The 21826-nt window shown below is 45.1% G+C and overlaps 1 protein-coding gene across 9 annotated transcripts in view; it reads right to left on the bottom strand.

Annotated features, from left to right (window-relative positions):
* The window catches only part of camta1a (calmodulin binding transcription activator 1a), a 333445-nt gene that overhangs the window by 136952 nt on the left and 174667 nt on the right, over positions 1-21826 (bottom strand). For all 9 annotated transcript variants that reach the window (XM_052057929.1, XM_052057932.1, XM_052057924.1 and 6 more), the window contains one exon: positions 11611-11746. In XM_052057929.1, coding sequence (XP_051913889.1) covers positions 11611-11746 — 136 coding nt within the window. The remainder of the gene's footprint in view (positions 1-11610; positions 11747-21826) is intronic.

The raw sequence follows: 21826 nt of genomic DNA, 5'->3' as shown, positions 1-21826 counted from the left end.
AGTCAGTTTCTGTAAATGAAGTTTGCTACTGAAAACTGCCACTGAATGCGCCACTTGATAGCACACTTCATATTCCGGTTCATGGCTTCTCTTCTAACCAAACAAAAAAAAAGATGAGTAGGAGCGAGAGTCCGAGTTGATCCCAGAACTTGCAGCAGCAGGGGCACCAAAAAGCCCAGCTTCAGCTGAGGTCTCCGCCTGCTCCAATGTGTACAAATTAATTGAGTGAAAAAAAACAGCTGCTTAAGGTTGAAGTGGGTTATGGGAGGCAGTGTAACAATTGTTTTCTGCAGGCCAGAGGCTATATATCGTTCATTATGACTTCTTTCTCCCCTGTGCTCGCTCTGACACCCCCTTCCCTACCCCTACCCTCACAACCAATCCACCTCCTAACCCGCTCGTGTGCCTTTGTTTTCCAACGGCTTTTTTGGTACCTTTTATCCCTTACATTGTCCGTATTTAATTGTATCCTAGAAACTCATTTTCAAGCATTCAGAAAACAACGGGCAGCCATAAATATGCACATATTCATTTCGATGTTTACTTGGGTGCATAATGAAGGTGAAAAGAGTCGCACCATAATTTAGAGAGCCAAGCAAATGTGCAGTTTCAGTGAGAGGTGAGTGCGAGTATGTCATGAGGTTTACATCTGTCTAAAACGCTCGACATGATCGCGGCACATGCACGTAGATCTGGAAAGTCACACTAATGCATGACCAACGTCCAAATACGAAGCAGAACAACCTCAGCATCACCTGGGGCTTCAACAAATATCTCGTTCTCGCGCCAAAAAGAAAATGTGCCGATCAACACCACGCACATCCAAACACAAGTGCCCTACCTTCAAAGACAAAGCTGTCAAAGGCAGCAAGATTTCAAGAAAAACACACGTGCATGTGACTGCACAACTCCATTTCGATCAGATTGCAATGGACGATACCGCTGATGTAGTCGCCGGGAATTGAAAGAGAGCGCTGTCAAGCATTAACGCAAATGCAAGAAAAGGAATGGAAACACACCCGGACAATAAGACAATCAACCCGATGACTGACGGTTGTTTGCCTGTTTTATATGCAGCGCTGTTCCCTCTGTGTTGCCCAAAGCAGGAGGGTTCAACCTGCTTCCCGTTTTAAACTCCTCCCCCGGATGCTTTTCATGTAAAGCATGAATTAATGTAATGTATTAGTAATTAATGTAAAGCAATCCTTCAGTATCACTGTGAAGAAAGCCCAACTGCTCAGACCCAATAATTCTATACAAGCGCTTGACCATTCTGTTTGAACTTTTGTCACGTTCGGGCAAGCCGAACGAAAGTTGGGATCCCAGAAGTGCAGACACCAAACAAGGTCTCCGTAGCAAAAAGGGATTAATATACAAAATTCGCACCGACAAAGTAGTAACATAAAGTGCTGGTCGAAACAAGGACCAGAGGGCACAAAAACGAATAACAAAAAGCGTTTGCACAAAAGGCAAGGGGGGAAAATAAGAACCGCGAGGGCAAACATAAAACAATGTAACAACTACACGCAAGCGAAAGCCAAATCACAAACTAAAAACCATACTTACAAAATACTTGGTACCGAGAGTTCACAAATCGAAACACGACGAGGTCTATAGCAAAGCAGTCTATGAGCAAGGAAGCAGCAAGGCAAAATGCAATACTCCAACAACATGTGCATAGCAGAGGGCTCCTTAAATACAATGTGAACTAATCATGGATTGGCAGCAGGTGTGCACAGACGTCCGCTCATGTCACCTGCTGGCCAGACTGAAACATAACCGTGACAACTTTTGAGATTTTGCAAAGGACCTTCCACTCATATCGAGCAGGTGAGAGTAACCCAGAATGTGAAATCACTTTAATTGAACCCCAACTTTAGAACTCCTGATTTTAAATGCAACCGCGCAAGAGTTGGAGCTGCAAATGCTTCAGAAGACATGCTCATGTGTTTGGGGGACGATTTTGGCACATACTTGTGAAAGCACAATCGTCTGGAGATTGGTGTTTTACGCTCTTGTCAGAACTGAAATCAGGTACCAAAAGATAGATGAAAGTCTCTAAATCTTCAGCATACCTCTACACATTACAATACAATACATACAATACATGCTGATTTATATAGCACTTTCACAACAGCGGCAGCTGTAACAAAGCACTTTACAAAACAGTTAACATAAAGTAAAATAATAAACAGAACACATAACACAAAACACGGATAGTCGTGCAGTCCTAACCACTTTTCCGTCACACGCTTTGTTGTTTGAAGCGGTTTGAGATTAATATACTGACTTGTAAAGATCAGTATATACTTCTACTATATATATTTGTATCAAGATTAAGATTAAGAAAACCTTTATTAGTCTCGCAATGGAGAAATTCCAGATTCACAGCAGCAAAGTTATGAAAGGAAGAAGTAGAACAACAAAAAAATAGGAGCTGCTGGAAAGGCAGCCACTCTCGCGGCGCCATTTTGAAGTCAAAATAACAAAAAATAACACAAGACAACACAAAGAATCGAGTATACTTGAATATGTCACCTTCTAGTCAATCTCTTTTTTTTCTCACAAATTGTCATTGGTGAATTCTCACATATTCTAAATCACTTTTTCAGGGAGGAAAAAGAAAAACACAGCTTCTTGCTTGATTTAAAACCACATCGTTGGAAGTTGAGTATCCTGCCTTCATGTACGGTTGCACACCAACATCAAAACCACTTCAAAGTCAGGCTCAGTCGCGAAAGTTAATATGGTAAAAAGTAACACATTCATTAGGCTGTCATTGATCAAAATAGGTCACGCCACCCCTTTCAAAGTCCCGCAAAAAAAACTTTCATATGGGAAAAAAAAAGATATGAAACATGGACCACGTTCAACTGCTGTTGTCTGTTGCCTTGGTTGACGCATCTTTTTTGTTTGTCACACCAAGCTGGACGCACGCATTTTACATTCAAAAGGAAAATAGTATATAATCAAAATACATTCTTACCACGTCTGCATGGCTAGAACTCCTCGAAATTCTTGGCAAAGGCTCCCTTATCCGATGGTTTGATTTGCCAAAATCATGCCAGAGGAGAGCATCGTTACCGGAGCCCATTCAGTGAGAGCAGATGTAATGAGTGACATGCAAAGTCCTACAAAATCTCTCTCAGGAGATCTCTGGCATCCACATGTCCTCAAATTAAGCTGAGCTCACGCTATGTCAAGTCATTTCCGTGACAACTCCCTCTTGTTGGCAGGAAGAGAGAAGGCAAGCGGCGAGCTGCAGAGGGCAACCTCAATAAAGCTGCAAGTCTATATATGGAAGTTTTGCCACAAATTAGAAGTTTTGTTTTCTTGGGGATATTACCTCAGTCACCTTCATAATAAAGTGGCGGTCCCCCGTGGAAATGCCTCAGCGAGACGACTCGGTAACATGAGGCAACAGGTGGCAAATGAAATTACAGGAGCTGTTGAGAATGCCCTGCTTTTTGACGTGTGCTCTCTCTGTCTCTCTCTCTCAAGCAATCTTCCAAAATCATCCTGCAAGTCCAGCTGTTGAACTGAAACAGTGATGGCGAGGTCAACGTGGAAGGTGGCGCGAGAGCTGAAGTGCTGCCGAGTCATTCTGCGATTGTAAGAGGCAAGAGAAGTAAAGTCATCTCGGGGAGCTTCAGGGAAAAGTTGGACTCTCCCAGTGGTGAGGGGTTTGACATTCACATTACGTTGTGTTGCTACTAAAACAGTAGCAACACAACGTAATCTCTTCTTTGGCTGTTTTGTCGTGTGCAATGCGTGGGCCTTTGCGACAATACTTTCTGCATGAATTCATTTGTATGGAAGGGCAAATCCTGGCAAATTTCCCCGCGTCAAAATATTCATCTATTTATGTTTAACTCATATCGGCCTGCTTAAGTGAGAGGCCCAAAACCATGACCACCCTCTTCTGGCAAAGCTTCACTCAGTCTACATGTAAGCACGGGAGTAAGATTTATCACCATGGTAACCGTTCTTTCAAATATTACACATACTCCTCCACGGTCATGCGTCTGTCTCATCAAGGAAGTGACGGCTGCTTCGTGAGCTCCTTGAATAGTGAGGAACACAGCAAAATTGCAGAGGAGGAGCAGGCAAACGAACAGACTACTTTGCTTCCGTAGCAGTGCCAGTGCGCTGGTTTGTAGTTATGAATGAGTTACGCGACAAATGTAACCTTTGCTTATGTGATCTTAATTTTGCAGTCAACTTGGATGAGGCGCAGGCAAAGCACGCAAGCCACCTCCTTTTTGATGAATACCCTTTTGCATCTGGTTGGCAATCAGCTTCACTCGCAAATGAGAGCTACCACTGCTAACGCGCAGCTCTCACCAATGCCACTGCACTGCACAAATGCAGAGCTCCCTCATGCACCAAGAGCCCCCAAAAATTCAAGATATAAAAAATTAAAAAAAAACACATACATTTGTTAAAAACAGAAAAAAAGTCAATACAATACTTCTATATTGATATGTCAGTGCTTGGGCATTTTTTTTGTAACAAATATAGATCATGTAACTTATGATCTCAGGTTTTGAACAGATTGTGATACTGGTTTGACCAGCGTGTATATGTCTGATGGTGCTCAACCTGGTCCAAAGGATGCTCAGGAAGTTTGTGTGAATGCTCAGACTCCTGGAAAATTAGAGGGAATATTGGATAACAGTAACTTGCATGATATCATGCTAACTCAAGCAAAATGGCATTTATTTTTGATTTCCTGGCCTGGAGATATGCTTATGGAGATGTGAGGATTTTGCCCGACAGCGATAATATGCAAATGTGACTAATACTGTAAGATAAAAAATGTGTATATATATATATATATATATATATATATATATATATATATATATATATAAAGAAGAGCCTAAGAGCCTTCGTTGCAAACTCGATGAGGATGTGGAAAACCACACTTGAAGCCAATGGCAAGCCACTTACCCAAGTGTCCATCAAATGTGGCATATACCAAGGTTATGCACTCTCCCCACTGCTGTTCTGCATAGGACTGAACCCCCTAAGCCAAGTAATCACCAAGACAAGCTATGGATACCGCCTCAGAAATGGAGCTACAATCAGTCACCTCCTCTACATGGATGACATAAAGCTGTATGCTAAGAGCGAAAGGGACATAGATTCAATAAACAGCTATGCCCTGCCAGTGATCAGATACCCTGCAGGAATAATAAGGTGGCCAAAGGAAGAGATTCAGACCACGGACGTTAGGACCCGAAAGCTCCTAACCATGCATTGAGGGTTCCATCCCAAATCCAGCACCCTGAGACTGTATGCAGGCCGAAAGGAAGGAGGCCGGGGACTAGTGAGTGTGAGAGCCACTGTCCAGGATGAAACATCCAAGCTCCATGAATACATCAAGGAGAAGGCTCCAACGGATGACGTACTCAGAGAATGTCTCAGACAGTGGGGCACAGAAGATTATGAGGCGCTGGAAGAGGTACCATCATGGGGGGACAAGCCCCTACACGGGATGTACCACCGGACCATAACTGAAGTGGCTGATCTCAAGAAGTCCTATCAGTGGCTAGAGAGGGCTGGCCTGAAGGACAGCACAGAGGCACTCATCCTGGCTGCTCAGGAGCAGGCCCTGAGCACCAGAGCCATTGAGGCCCAGATATACCACACCAGACAAGACCCTGTCACGTTGAGCCCGAGGCGATGAGAAATCGCCTCGTGCACAACAGAAAAAAACGAGGTGGATCCCCGGAAAAGCAGACAACGAAAAGATCTTGTGAGAAACAAAGGGGTTTTAATAAAGAACAAAAGGAGCCCGAACAGGGAAAACGGTAACAGAAAACGCTGGTCAATTAAGGACCAGGAAAAAATAAGGAAGACAACCGAAAACGCTCGCGAAACGATAAAGGGCGAGGAACTACCGAGATAGGAGAATCGATGATAACAATTTGATCACAATATGAAGTACGCGAAGATTGAGGCCGTAAGGCAATAGGGTAGCGAGAAATTGTCTAGCGACGAGAATAGCAAATAGAGAGCAATGGCACGGTAAGGAATTCTCCGGCAGTGAGATGACTGCCGGAGTCGCCTAATAAAGGCAGGTAATCAGCCCGAAATAACGGGCAGGTGTGCCGAACAGGCGGAGGGAGAACCCGCCACCTGCTGGCGAGCACGCGACGTGACAGACCCAAGGTGTAGGTTGTGCAAAGAGGCACCTGAGACGATCCAACACATAACTGCAGGGTGTAAGATGCTGGCAGGGAAAGCCTACATGGAACGCCATAACCAGGTGGCTGGCATAGTCTACCGAAACATCTGTGCGGAGTATGGACTGGAAACCCCAAGGTCAAAATGGGAAACACCTCCGAAGGTGGTGGAGAATGACAGAGCGAAGATCCTGTGGGACTTCCAGATCCAGACTGGCAAAATGGTAATGGCGAACCAACCAGATATCATGATCATAGATAAAGGGCAGAGGAAAGCCGTTGTAGTGGATGTAGCGGTCCCAAGTGATGGAAACATCAGAAAGAAGGAACACGAGAAACTCGAGAAATTCCAAGGGCTCAGAGAGGAGCTGGAGAGAGCCTGGAAGGTAAAGGTGACAGTCGTGCCTGTGGTGGTCGGAGCACTCGGGGCAGTGACCCCCAAACTAGATGAGTGATTGCAACAGATCCCGGGAACAACATCGGACATTTCAGTCCAGAAATGTGCAGTGCTGGGAACAGCAAGGATACTGCGCAGAACCCTCAAGCTTCCTGGCCTCTGGTAGAGGACCCGAGCTAAATGAGGGACGGACACCACCCGAGGGGGGGTGAGACGAGGATTTTTTTTTTATAAGATGGATAAAATAGTAATAAGAAAATTCAAATGTGAAGGTCATACAGCATATTGGAACTAAAAAGAGAGCAGCATCCAGGGTGCAGCCAAAAGCATCAATTCCATTACAACTAATGTTTTGACATTTGTCTTCATTATTATCAATGAACAGAGGCGATTGAGTCACCAGCATGCTCCATTAGCTTCCTTCATTGCACAGTTGCACAGCTGAAATCACACATTGGGGCGGATCCAACATGAAAATGACAAGTTAGGGGTGCGAAGGACACAGAAGCTGATTATTTAGGTGTCCGAGCAAGGGCTGAAGGGACAGTGGGGGTCTGATGGGGGTGGCCGTGGGATGCCAAGGCCCAGATGGGATTTAAGGAGTTGGCCAGGAAATGCAAAGCTTTTTTTGTTAGTTTGTTTTTCTTGAGGGGCGCATGGGTCCATATGGTAGACGCGGCCCAACATACCTTGAGAAGAGAAGCTCATTACAATCAGTATAATTAGCCTGTGGTAATGAAATAAGTCAGAGGCAGTGCCACCTTCACTTAAGAGGAAATCGATCTAGGTTTGAGGGAGTTTATTAATGCTGGGGAATAACAGGGAGCTGAGGAGGGGGTGGCGTTGGTAGGGGGTTAGTTTTCTCAGCTCACATTAACAGCTAATCAGCAGAGCAACCGTAACACTGGCGTAATACGCAAAAGCTTGACGAGACTGCGTAAGTTTGTCACAGAAAGAGAAGCTTGATGTTGCTCATGCTCAAAGCACAATGGGATAGCAGAGCCCGGAATCGAGACAAGGTCACTCAAAGTGAAATCAGCCAATCAGAAAACTGAAGCCGTTCCAAATCGGAGGAGATAGGACATATCCGTTAAGAGTGGGGGCACAAGAGCCTTGTGAAATTTGGCCCGGGCGAACGTCTCTGGCCTGGTGGGCTGCGGTGAGATAATCGCTGACGGACATCTCTCCTAAGGTGCCCTAAATGCGCGCTGGGCGCGGCGGGTGCTGCTTGCTCATTTATCCAGCCGTCTGGCCAATTCACCTGGAGTGATGGGGGAGACGTCAGGAAGACAGGCTGCTATTTCACGGCCTGTTAAGCGCTAATTTTGCAACATGCCCAGCGCTCCCATTTTAGGGAACAGGGAGCATTACCACCCAGCTCAAGGTTCTGTCTGTCTGGATGGTGGACTTGGGGGCTAGTGGAGGGTGGAGGAGAGAAAGGGCAGTAGGGCGAATGAGAGGTGGAGGACAAAACAGGACCACGACATATTCGCTGAAGAATTAAAAGACTGCGAAACAGAAGACCCTGGACAGGGGATGGAGCACGGTAAAATGTCGAGATGGAAAGAGGAAGGGGCAGAAGAGTGAAGCCTTGCACTGCAAGGCTTGCTGAGCCAGCACCGCAAAGCAGACGAGCCAGGCAGCGACTCTTGCCACACCAGGAAACACCTTCCAGAACATCCTGCCATCCATTTTCTGCCCTCACCAGAGTCGCGGGTAAGCCGGAGCCTCTGCCTACTGACAGGACCTAATCACCTCCAAATATTACATACACAGCGCACAACAAATTGATGGATAACTAGTTCTGAAATCAGAAGTGGAAAACAATCATGGAATACTGCTTCGTCACCTCAAACGAAGTCATTGATTCTCAAAACTTGCTCCGCAAAGAAAAGAAAAAGGTCTTCTGAGCCTTGCTCAAATTAAATCAGGAAAAGGAGAAATTCACAAATATGTTCCCTGGGTGAGACACTTCTCTTTCACCCAACAGAGTTCGATGTGTAATAATGGTTAATTTGACTTGGGAGCGGAACAGCCTCTTTTGGTTTGGTTGTTTGTTTTATCAAAAGACTAATGAAATAATAAGCCCTTATCATGTTTGGCAAGCACTTCAAACGTTTCGATTTGAAGAGCCACTTATTTGACAAGTGAGGCGATGATCATCACCTTCCCACCTGCAAAGCGCCTCTGATGATCACCTAACAAATGAGACCAGAGTAAAAATACAGCCACATACTTCCCGTCTTTCTCCCACCAAACCCCATGCGTCTTTGCTCGTATCAGTGAACAGCTATTGTGCTAATGTGACTTATGCTTTGGTACATTTTTATGAGAGGGCGCATAGAGAACAGACAGTGCAGGTTCAATGGTTTGACAACGGCATTTATATTTACCGCAAACGTTTATTCTGCGCGTTATTATGCATGGACAAGCAAAAATGTAATAGTCACCAGTGCATTAACATTTAAAGTAAAAACCTTGATGTAACGTACAACTCGACTAAGTTTCATGGTTGTAGTAATCAGTAAAGATCTGCATTTGATATTTGTTTACCGTCTAACCAGCGAATCCCGAATCAAATGGAATGGGTTATTATTGTACTTTGACTGAAAAAAATGGCAGAGGAGATGGAAAGAAGGAAGGAGGTTAGATGAAAAAATAAACACTATCTTTTATCTTTTTTCCAGCAACATGAGTGCCCCCTTGCTGTGTAATCCTCAAAAGGGAGACATTGCAGAAAAAAAAAAACATAACTCCACAATTATGATGGTCATTCCAAAGACATACTGCTATGGAACTGCGTCTGCGTATTCATGAAATGTAGTCGCGGTTCCGTGTTGAATAATATACATGACAAAAAAATAAATAAAAAAATAGATCTTCCAAAAGCAACAACGCATAAAAGTGAAAGTGCAATGACCTTTTGTACGGCCAAGTATAGGTAGCCTCCTTAATTTGAGTGTCTGATGCGAATGCAATTCCAATTTTCACACATTCATACAGAGAGAAGTGATCCTGACTCAATCCTCCACCTTACCGGAAGTATCAGATAGTGTGAAAATATGCACGAGGTCATACAGATGGATTTGTCAGGTTATCAGATCATTGCAGGAGCAGCGATGATATTCAGCCATTTCGTCCGAGTGACAAATATCTGGAGGAGTGCAAACAGAGAGCAAAGCCCCTGTTGGGAGAATGCCTGAGCTCTGATCGTGTCACACTGTGTGACACAAACACCACTGCCGCAGGTGTGTGCCGCGCGTCGTGTCTCTGTGTGATTTTGTGCCCACACAATATTCCAACTCTTACACCCATAGCTACCTCAGACGGGCTGTACGTCTCAACTCCTGCTCCACTGGCAATAAACCAAAACCTGAAGTTCAGCACAATAGACAACTAGGGAGGCAAAGTTTGGCTTGGAGTGGAATTGCTGATAAATCAGCCGAGCTGCCTCAACACCGCATGCCACCGCCACAGATCGAGCAGAAATAAGACGGGGAGAGCCAAAAATAGAAACAACGGTGTGTTTTATGGCTTGTATGGGAGGTGACTTGGAGTGAGGTGAGGGAGTGCGTGCTGCTCAGTACTGCTTTGAGCAAGCAAGATTAATGGAGGCTCTCTGGAGCAACGGCAACATCCCCAGTCTTAATAAGGTACAAACAATCGGCTCCACTCCACCGGTTTCCTTGGGAAAACTATTGTTGTGCTGCATTGTTTCCTGCTGAGACTCCTTGGAGACAGGCGTATGCCAGCGTCTCTATCATAGCCCAGGGAGAGCTCAACGGTGGCAAAAAGCTTGTCTCTCAGCACGGTTCCGCGAAGCAGGGCAGTGTGCCTCGGAATGTCTCGGTAAGGTCGGGAGTGGGAAATACGGACCGGGCCAGATGCATGGTGATGTGGCCAGCATCGCAGGGAGGTCCGGTCAGGCCAGAAAGAAACTTGAAATAATATACACACTATCGCATTTATTCGTAAAATAGTATTAGGATGACATGCAATTATTTTCCAGTTGAGTGATCTGGTCCCAGCTTAACACTTTATGTGTTTTTTCCAAACCAATAAAGTAAAAAATGTCATCATTAAATTTAATATCATACGAGAAAAAAATAGCTTGGCGCCGCCGGCAAGTGGCAGTGCTGCGCTCCGTTGGCGCAATGTGTCGAAGATGCGTGTTTCTCTTCCCTTCACCACTAGAGGGAGCCTCGCTTGGTTCAGGACATGCAGACCTCGCTGCCGTCTGGAGTCCCCAGCGATTTCAGACTGAGGGAACTGTGTTTGGCTCCAATAAATTCATCATATCTCATCCGATTCTAGACCAAGTCTGACACAGATTGGGTTGTTAGAAACGCCAGACATACAGTCATGGTAGTGCAAAAGTGGGCCATTTTAGAACATTAACTATAGAGGGAAGAGCAAATACTTTTAAATTTAAAAAACAAAAAACACAACAATGAGTTTGACCTCACATTAAATGTTCTTTTGTTTTCGTTGTTATCATGGTTGCATTCAATTTAACTATGACCTTGAAAACAAATGTTTCAATGATGGTCAAAATTGAAACAATCTTCTATTTTGCATTGCTATTTTTATATCGGCCTCGAGAGGAGTCAGTGGCGGCGCAGCAGTCGTAACGCCAGCGCGTGTCACTGCGTCATGGGAGTGTGGGAACAAGAAACCCCAAAATAATAAAAAGCAATGCACTGCAGTAAACAAAGAATAATGGACGACATCCGGCGTGTTGTGTTCACTTTTCTCCGCATGCGTCTGATTATTATTCCGAAGAAAACAACCCTTGTATCAGCATTTTCCATTTTGATTGTTCAACAGGAGTGACTGGAGTGCATTTAGCGAGAGCACACCTTCATGGAAGACCGTCAGTTGTTTGCTCTCCTTGCAAACTTCAGACAACCAAACAACGAATATTCAACTGAAGGTCAAGCGCACCGCTTGGTGCAAATGCAACAAAACAGACTGCCCACGTTTGGCACATGTATACATCCCAGTTCCAGCCGGGCCACTCACCTCAACTCCTTGCACTTTCAGCTTCATGTGATCCTCCCGCGTGGTCTTCCCGTCTTTCCTCTTCTTCCAACAGTAGCCATCCTTTCTGTACTTGACCTTCTTCCTATTGTACAATATCATCGACCCATTCTGCGGCCTGCATCCGTGGAGACAAGACACAGAGCAGAGGATAAATATTGACAGTGAAATTGATGCAGCACTGTACATGCAGTGTGTTCAGAAACATCCAGAAAGTCCTGACAGCAGTCTGAAGGCAATGCACCAGTGACTTTAATGATATCATTTCTTTGTGCTTCTGCAGTGCTGGCGATGAGTAAAGCTACCTGTGTCATGAATGTCAGAATCAAGGTGTTTGCCTGTGTGTGTGTGTGTGTGTGTGTGTGTGTGTGTGTGTGTGTGTGTGTGTGTGTGTAAGTATTGTAGGTGTATTGTGTATTGTGGCTCCCCTACCATTATTCTGTGCAAATGCCACACTTGCACATCACTTTAACACCCAAATGCACTTGCTTGCACACACACACACGCACACACACACACACACACACACAAACAGGCATGCGTGCAGCTGTGACAATTTGGAGCACTCCAAAATGAGAGTGCAATGTGGCTCAATGGGAGCGAGAGAGAGAGACAGAGAGAGAGAAAACAACATGCACTCAGCTGCCGGGCCTTGTTGGCTTTGAGCTCATCACTCACATGCGCACACCTAAATAGAAAAGTCTCATCAAAGAAAAGAACAAAAGCTCAGTAGATTTTTGTCTCAAGGAGAGATTTGCATAAGAACAAGCCCAAACCGATTGTTTTGCATTTTTTGGTATGTGTTTATTTGGGGTATGTTTATTTATAACGGTGCACGTCATTTTTCAGGGATGCCTTTGGGGGCCAGGGCGCGCTATAGTTCGGTTTTAGTCATCAATCACTTCCCCAGCTCGTTCTCACGGGCCGGTCCGAGGAGAGTGTGTGTGTGCCATGTGTGTGTGTGTGTGTGTGTGTGTGTGTGTGTGTGTGTGTGTGTGTGTGTGTGTGTGTGTGTGTGTGTGTGAGAGCATGTCAGCATCCTCGCAGTCACTCTGCTGTGGCCCCAGACAACACTGTCTCATGTGAGAGGTCACTCATAGACTGACGTGCGCCCCCCTTTCCTTGTTTGTGAACAGCGCTCTCCGATGACTTAGATTTTTACCTTTTGTCAACTCTGAACGTCTCTTTGCTTGGTCACACGGCTCCACTTCACTGTGTCCTCCTCACTTCCACATCCAACATGTACAAGTGAAAGTGTGTACACTCTTTCCACGCACGGCACTGCTCTGTCGCTGTTGGACATCATGTTGTAAACTTGGCGACCCAATTCCATCATTGCCTTGCATTAGCCTTAGTCAGTTTTGGGCTCTTTCCTCGGAAAATGGGGCCTTTTGGGGCAACAGACTGTGGTGTGTGACTGCAAGGCCTTTCCCCCCAAAAACTAAAAAGATGTCTTGTCTGGGTGGTAATCAAATATTAACTCAATAAAATTACTTGAAAAGAAATTAAACTTTTTTTGCGGGGGGAGGGCGAGAAAATATTTGTGCCCCTAATAGTATAAATAGGCTATTCTGATTAATATTGCATTCATAGAAAATGAATTAAACTGAATAATTCATACATTTTCATGCATCTCAGTGTTTCCGAAATCAAAGGTGTCGAAAAGTATTCCAAACAATTGCCCAACGTTGTGGTCATCCGGGGGACAAAAAAAAAAAGTTTCACATTAACTGTATTGGGGGGGTGGGGGGGGTGTCAACTCGCCAATGCATGCCTCGCCCACTTCTGATTGCCTGAGTAAAAATAATGTAAATTTTCTAATTTTGCCGATTTATTTTTATATAGTTGACTGAATGGTTCAGATGAGGATAAATTATACATTGTTATTGTCAGGTTTCCGTGGAATGTATACCGGAAGGAATACATAGCAACTTTTGGAAATGCTCCAGAGCATTACTTATTACATATTACATATTGTATAGTGATATTATGTCAAGCCGGGCAACAATATGGCTCCACCGCATGTAACTGTACAGGCCTCCCTGGACCCTGTGAGCTTTACAGAAAAACAAAAACAACAATAAACGTCTTTGAAGTCAAGATGGCGCCCGAGTAGGCAGCCGTCAGCAAGTGCTCTCATGAGCCTTGCTTTTTTTTGTTGTTCTTGTGTTTCTTTTGTCACTTTGTGTTTGTTGTTACGTCGTGTGGACTTGATGTGGACCCTTTTCAGCATTTTTTGGCCACGACATTCATCAAGGAGGAGACTCTGTGCTTGGTGGTTGCGCCTTCTCGGCAGCATGGGTATACCGGCACTGTTTTTGACTGGAGGAATGTCGGCGCCATTTGACTGTCGTTGCTGGACAGTCCCGGGGCGCTTGTGTCTTGCGCCTGTAATGGGCAGCATTTTTCACAGCCCCGCTTTGTTCAGCGGAGAGATCGGTGCTGTTGAACAGTATGCAGCTGGATGGATGGAGGTCTTGAGGAGCCGACGATGAGAAGAAAGGAGCGTTGGCGCGGAGTGCCGATGCGGATTTGGAGCTGGGAGTCGCGGCTTGGAGTTTGAAGCGGATTACGTGGGACAGGAGAAGTGAACTAATCTCTTTTCGTCAATGGATGCTACAGCTTTGTGTTTGCTTTCAAAACGTGTGCACATTTTCAGCATGACGTCTCTGATCCACTGGAGAAAGGACACTTTGATCCTCTCGTCTTTCATCTAGAACTGCTTCAGACAACAAAGTGTATGCAGAAAATTGGTGAAGATTGAACGACTGTCTGTGTCCTATGTGTTGTCTTGTGTTATTTTTGTTATTTTGACTTCAAAATGGCGCCGCGAGAGTGGCTGCCTTTCCAGCAGCTCCTATATTTTGTTGTTCTACTTCTTACTTTCATAACTTTGCTGCTGTGAATTGGGAATTTCTCCATTGTGAGACTAATAAAGGTTTTTCTTTTTTTTCTTATCTAACATATTACTGTTTGTTTTCAGGAAAGGATGTGGAGCTGTATGGGATCTTAACTGTGTCCAGAAGTGGACACACCATCATTCAGCAGGTGTTGTCATGAACACATGACATGTACTCGTTAAGATTTGCATCCATCGTGTCAAATGAATGACAATCGTGAGGTATGAGCACTCAGTACCAAGCAGCAAGAGAGTTTTGTTTATTCCTACATGGTTTTGCCCTTCAAAAGATACAAGCCCTGCATGGGACAATAAATGGGCGCAGATGAGATAAGGCAAAAAAAAAAATCAAACGACACGGCCCTATCTGATCTTCTCAGAACAGGGGAAAATTGGGGTGAGCCTTGGGTGTCAAATGCTCCACACCATATTGACTGGCTGGCTCCAAAAGCTTTTTCTTGCAGCTCTTTTTGAGGATTCCTGACGTAGAATGCTATTTTCAATTCAAGGCACTTGGGAGCCCCAGCAGGGAGCTCACACTGCCTCAGTGGCAGAAAGGAAGGCTTTGGCCACATTACGTGTCTGCTTGCCCTTCCTCCCACTCCTTTCCTGCCACATCCATTCAATTAATCTTATCAGAGTTCGACATTTTTATACATGAGAGGGGAAAGCTAAATTCTCCGTTATCTTACAAGTGTGACAGGAGGCCTTCTGTCTCCGGTGCCTAAATGTGCCAGATTAATATGGAAATGTGGACCTCAGAGCAGCTCCACAGCTGCCGCCTTCATCGAAGGAGTTTGCAATGATAATAAGCTTTCCCCTCAGGCTGGTTGGTGTTAGGCCTTGTCCACTCCTTTGGGAAGCATGCCTTTGCCCAGGTAATGCCATTCACTCAATCACATTTATTCATTTGAGAAAGGCGAGCCGAGGAGGCTGAGGCCGAGCCGAGCTCGATGAGACGTGTGGAATAGCGCCAAAGCGAGGCAGCCCAGTGCGGCTTCTCACGCACTGAGCTCAAACACATGCAGCTAAAAAAAATAAAATAAAATAGGTCAGTGAGTGTCTGAGTCGTGTGCTCCAACACGGATCGGTGAGGAGAACCCACAGCAGAATCCTCCCAAATGCTTTGTAAAATCCTGTCAAGTGTGCTGGCTCCCACATTATAACTGAAACACACACACACACACGCGCACTAAAACACACACGCTCAGTCCAACTACACGGTTGTGCCAAACCTAAAGAAAAAAAACAGACAGCTTTTTTGTTTTCTATTAGCAGAATCAAAACCACTCAAGCATTGAAGTGGTGCACAAGTAGGTTAGATTGTTTTCCGCTGGTATGTTCACAGCCGGAGGATGTATATCTATAAAATTGTGTTCCAGAAAAACGAAATATGTCTCTTGGTGAGCCTGCACAGCAGAAATAGCACAGCTCCAGCCACTTTGCCCCATTCCCTGCCCATGTTGCCATGAGCTTGATTTATATTTTCTCTCCAGCAAGCTCAGCTGGCGGGCTTTGAGGAGAGGAAGAGGACACAATAAGAAGAGGAATAGCACGGCGAACTGCTCCGCTGAGGCTTTGAAGGTCAGAGGGCGAGCTGGCTTGGGCCTGAAATGGCCCAGAAGGCAGGAAACATGCTATTCTCAATTAGGCGTCGAAGCCTTCAGCAATCGCAGACATCATGTGTGTATGTGTGTGTGTGTGTGTGTGAGAAACAACAATAATTCCACCTCCTTGTCTGTACACCTGCAACACACACGCCGACTCTATTAGGAGTAAATAACAGGCAAAAATATGCCATCGGCTTCTCCTGCACTCACACTTACTCCAAGTTGCTCTATGAGGGGATTGCTGAACATCAATGTCAATCCATGCTGGCCACTTATCGTGTCAATCACTCGTCCGGCATACATCCCATGCGTGAAAGGATTTTGAGCATGTGTGGGTGGAACAACACATATATGAGCAGAGTGAGAGTAAGAATTACACTTTGAAGCACTCGGGCTGCATGATGTGGAACATCAACTATCTGCGAGCTTCTATGTGGACACAGCACAACTGATGACTCAGAGTTAAGCCCGTCCGTCCCTTCAGCCCCGGCAAAAAAAAAAAAAAAAAAAATCTGCAAGCGGGGCATTTGCTCAAACTACTTTAAATGTAAATCTGGCACTGCACAGACTTTGGATTTAGAGCCTTTTCTCCCTCTCCCACACATGCACGCGCATGCACATATTCACAGTCACATACTAACATGTACACACACACGAGGAGACGTTTTTGTCTGACGGACAATGAGGCCTCGGTGTAATTTGATGCAATGTTCTTCCCACTTCGTCCAACTGATGGCTCGTAGGATGCCTGTCTCACAAACGAGTGAGGGACTTTTTGCTGGATCCATGAGCTGCCCATTACGGATCATGTTTGATTCCAATCATAATATTCCTCTTTTGCTCCAATCGTCACCTTATAGACAAGCGGAAAGGTCAAGCTCATATTAAGGAGAGAAGAGAAATCGGTGCATTTGACGTGAACTAGATGAAGATAAATGCTGAAAGAGCGCTTGCCAAACAGTGTACTGTACTCGAGATGGAGGAAGAAAATGTGTTTATATGAGGGAAATGAAGAGCTACAAATGAGAATGAGGCAGGGCCGCATCTATGGAAGTGTTCCTCATCTCTTTTGCTCGTGATGAAAAGTGCCAGTTATTGTGGCAGAACGCGAAGCCTCGCCATGTTCCTTTGCACTTCAGATAAGTGAAGGGAAAAAAATGTGTGTGTGTGTGTATATTCTTGTACTTGTTTATATTCAGTATATATACTGTGTGTATATATATATATATATATATATATATATATATATATATATATATATATATATATATATATATATATATATATATATATATATATATATATTGTTGAAGGATCCCTCAAAGGGTGCGGTCCAACTATCAGCCAATAACCTGTCTCTCCATGGAAGCTCATGTCAGGCATCATTGCGGCTAAGATAAGTGGACACATGGATCAATACATGAGCGAAGCACAGAAGGGCATTGGTAGAGATACCAGAGGAGCCAAACATCAGCTCCTGGTTGACAGAACAGTCGCACAAGACTGCAGGTCCTGACGTACCAACCTGTGCACAGCCTGGATTGATTACAAGAAAGCCTATGTGTCAGATTGGTCCAATTTGACACTCAGGAATAACCAAAAGGAGGAGACAGGAGACTCGATTCTGGTACCAGGAGGGAACGAGGAGAAGCGTTCGGTTTCAGTTCTCGGCACGTAACCCTAACGATCTCCCCCTTCACCTCCTCATTTATTGGGAAAGCTACTACATAGGTGTGTCCAACCTAAAGGGTGGGGGCTGTTGAACACACACTGAACTTGTTTGACTATGTGTGTGTATGTGAGTGTAATTTACGTACATGTGTGCAAATGTCACATAAACATCACGTTGCAGCTGGTGTTGATGTCTCCATTCCCTGTTCACCCTTGCTCACTGTTTAGTCTTAACAGTTATCTCTTCCCAACCACGTCCTCGGAAAGGTGGTTGCGACCCTAACCTTTCACACAGTACAGCAAGCAAAAGTGAGCATATAATGAAGAATATACAATGATTATAGATGTGAGTAAATAATAAAGGATATATCTTTATTACAAGCATAAGCGTTCTTCGTTGCAAGCAAAATCAAACTATCATGACAGGCAGAAGCATTCTACTTTGCAAGCATAAATTGACGACGCGAGAATCAATCGAATAATACGCGAATGTATGATTACTAAAAAATAATAAATCCAACACTATGACTCGATGCCACATACATGGATCACTGAATGCTTGGAGTTGGCATATACCAAATGTGGCATCAAATGTGGCATATACCAAGGTGATGCACTCTCCCCACTGCTGTTCTGCATAGGACTGAACCCCCTAAGCCAAGTAATCACCAAATCACGAAGACAGGCTATGGATACCGCCTCAGAAATGGGGCTACAATCAGTCACCTCCTCTACATGGATGACATAAAGCTGTATGCTAAGACCGAAAGGGACATAGACTCCCTGATCCACACGACCAGGATCTACAGCAGCGACATCGGGATGTCATTCGGGCTTGAGAAATGTCGTCGGATGGTGACTAAGAGAGGAGAGGTAGTCTCGGCCAAATACCTACAGCGAGTGAGGCAAGTCCTAAGAAGCCAGCTCAATGGCAAGAATAAGACCCGGGCAATAGACAGCTATGCCCTGCCAGTGATCAGATACCATGCAGGAATAATAAGGTGGCCAAAGGAAGAGATTCAGACCATGGACGTTAAGACTCGAAAGCTCCTAACAATGCATGGAGCGTTCCATCCCAAATCCAGCACCCTGAGACTGTAACGCAAGCCGAAAGGAAGGAGGCCAGGGACTAGTGAGTGTGAGAGCCACTGTGCAGGATGAAACATCCAAGCTCCATGAATACATCAAGGAGAAGGCTCCAACGGATGACGTACTCAGAGAATGTCTCAGACAATGGGGAACAGAAGATGAGGCGCTGGAAGAGGGACCATCATGGGAGGACAAGCCCCTACACGGGATGTACCACCGGACCATAACTGAAGTAGCCGATCTCAAGAAGTCCTATCAGTGGCTAGAGAGGGCTGGCCTGAAGGACAGCACAGAGGCACTCATCCTGGCTGCTCAGGAGCAGGCCTTGAGCACCAGAGCCACCGAGGCCCAGATATACCACACCAGACAAGACCCAAGGTGTAGGTTGTGCAAAGAGACACTTGAGACGATCCAACACATAACTGCAGGGTGTAAGATGCTGGCAGGGAAAGCCTACATGGAACGCCATAACCAGGTGGCTGGCATAGTCTACCGAAACATCTGTGCCGAGTATGGACTGGAAACCCCAAGGTCAAAATGGGAAACATCTCCGAAGGTGGTGGAGAATGACAGAGCGAAGATCCTGTGGGACTTCCAGATCCAGACTGACAAGATGGTAATGGCGAACCAACCAGATATCGTGATCATAGATAAAGGGCGGAGGAAAGCCGTTGTAGTGGATGTAGCGGTCCCAAGTGATGGAAACATCAGGAAGAAGGAACATGAGAACTCGAGAAATACCAAGGGCTCAGAGAGGAACTGGAGAGATCCTGGAAGGTAAAGGTGACAGTCGTGCCGTGCCTGTGGTGGTCGGAGCATTCGGGGCAGTGACCCCCAAACTAGATGAGTGGTTGCAACAGATTCCGGGAACAACATCGGACATCTCAGTCCAGAAATGTGCAGTGCTGGGAACAGCAAGGATACTGCGCAGAACCCTCAAGCTTCCTGGCCTCTGGTAGAGGACCCGATCTGAATGAACGAGGCTTTTTTATATATATATATAGATATATCTATCTATCGATAGATAGATAGATAGATAGATAGATAGATAGATAGATAGATAGATAGATAGATAGATAGATAGATAGATAGATAGATAGATAGATAGATAGATAGATAGATAGATAGATAGATAGATAGATAGATAGATAGATAGATATACACACACACACACACATATACATACTCAATTCAACTGTATTTATAGAGAACTTTCAAATCGCTGTATACAAAGTGCTGTACATGGAGCAACTAACATATACAACAGTAAAGCAACAAATCGGTAACAAAGACGGTAGAAAGCACCGAACAGCAAAACCAAGAACAAATTTGAGTCATGCTGAGTCAAATGCCAAAGAATACAAGTGAGTTTTGACGCGGGTTTTAAAGATGGACAGCGAGGGGGCTTGCTGAATGTTCAGTGGGAGGTCATTCCAGAGAGAGGGACCAGCAACAGAAAAGGCTCGATCCCCTCTGAGCCTCAGGTTCTTGGTACTTCTAATAATGTGTGGTCTGCAGACCTGAGGTGCTGGGCAGGTGTGTAGGGGCGGATGAGCTCCACGAGATCCGCTGCATGCAGCATTTTGTAACCCAACATTTTCACGCAAGACAAATACCGGGTTTGATGGCCATTTGCAAGTCACTGCATTGAATCGTGCTCCTTCATGCACACAGCAACTCGATTGTCAATGTATAGACAAGCGGTCAAGTAGGTTAGATTGCACGAGATTCCAGTCACATTTCTTATTTTGAGTAATGCATGGCAAGCTGCGGGTTGATAATATATTTTCATTGTGAGCAACTAATTTTCGTTATTCCTTTCCACAACCTTGCTGTCTTTTCACAAGATGTGTGAGAGGTAAAACAAGTTTGGAAGAAAAGCAAATGACATGAAATCAAGTGATTCCTTTGCCCCAATGTTGAATATTGTCAAAATGTGGGGCACACTGACACCAGTTTCTCTCCAGAGAAACAAGATGCGGGCAAGGACAGGTTCTCCTCCCCACTCAACCTCATGCCAGACTGAGTTTATGGATCACCTGGACAAGGCTCTCTTTATCTCTCCTCCAGTCAGTGCGATCGCTGTGCCACTGTCCTTCCACCATTGATCCCCTCAGTGACGGAGCACCTCTTGGGATAGCTATTGAACCATTTATGATGTCTTCAGAAATACTGCCATGCCTCCCAAAACAAGCCAAAAGCACAAAACTTAATGAGCAACCGAAAATACAGAGGTGGAGAGAACCGACAAGGTAAAAAATGAGCTAAGAGTGAATTATACAGTTAGAAGTGACACTGCACAAGTTGACCAAACAGGACAAGAATGGACGAAGCTATTCCTCTCCCCTCCCTACTTGCTCGGTCCTATTTTAATCGGAGGGAGGGGAGAACAGCAGTGCCGAGACGGCGGAATTGAGCTGTAACTCTATCAGTGTGCCGGAGCGAATCAGAAAGTCTATCCCACCTTTCACCTGGGAATCCCATCTCTCTACGCCCTGCCTGGTCACCACACCACGCCGGAGACAGGCATCAAGGGATTGTTTGGAGCCAGGGGCTCAACGGCACCCATCGACAATGGCCGGGGGGAGGAATTTTGAAGACAGACAGCAGGCGTGCTTTCGTGATGGTGGCCATGCAGACAAAATTGAATTTCAGCCATCGCAGGCCTCATACATATGTGACGTCAACACTCGAAATATTGGTAACCCAACCACCTTTCAGCACTGCATGGTTGACAATCAATCTCTCTGTTAAAAATACATCACGAACTGTTTCCCCCCCCCAACCCCCCCTCTCCTAAGCAGTGTCACATATATACAGAGAACCCAGGGTGGAGCTGACAAAGTGTGAGTCCAATTGTGTCATCTTTATTGACAACCAATATAAATACGCTTCAGTTTCTCACCAAAGTAGAATAACACCAATAATT

Source organism: Hippocampus zosterae, chromosome 2 (genome assembly GCF_025434085.1).
Source record: "Hippocampus zosterae strain Florida chromosome 2, ASM2543408v3, whole genome shotgun sequence".
NCBI lineage: Eukaryota > Metazoa > Chordata > Actinopteri > Syngnathiformes > Syngnathidae > Hippocampus > Hippocampus zosterae.
The sequence above is the reverse complement of the archived record's forward strand: the minus strand, read 5'-3'. Positions and strand labels throughout refer to the sequence as shown.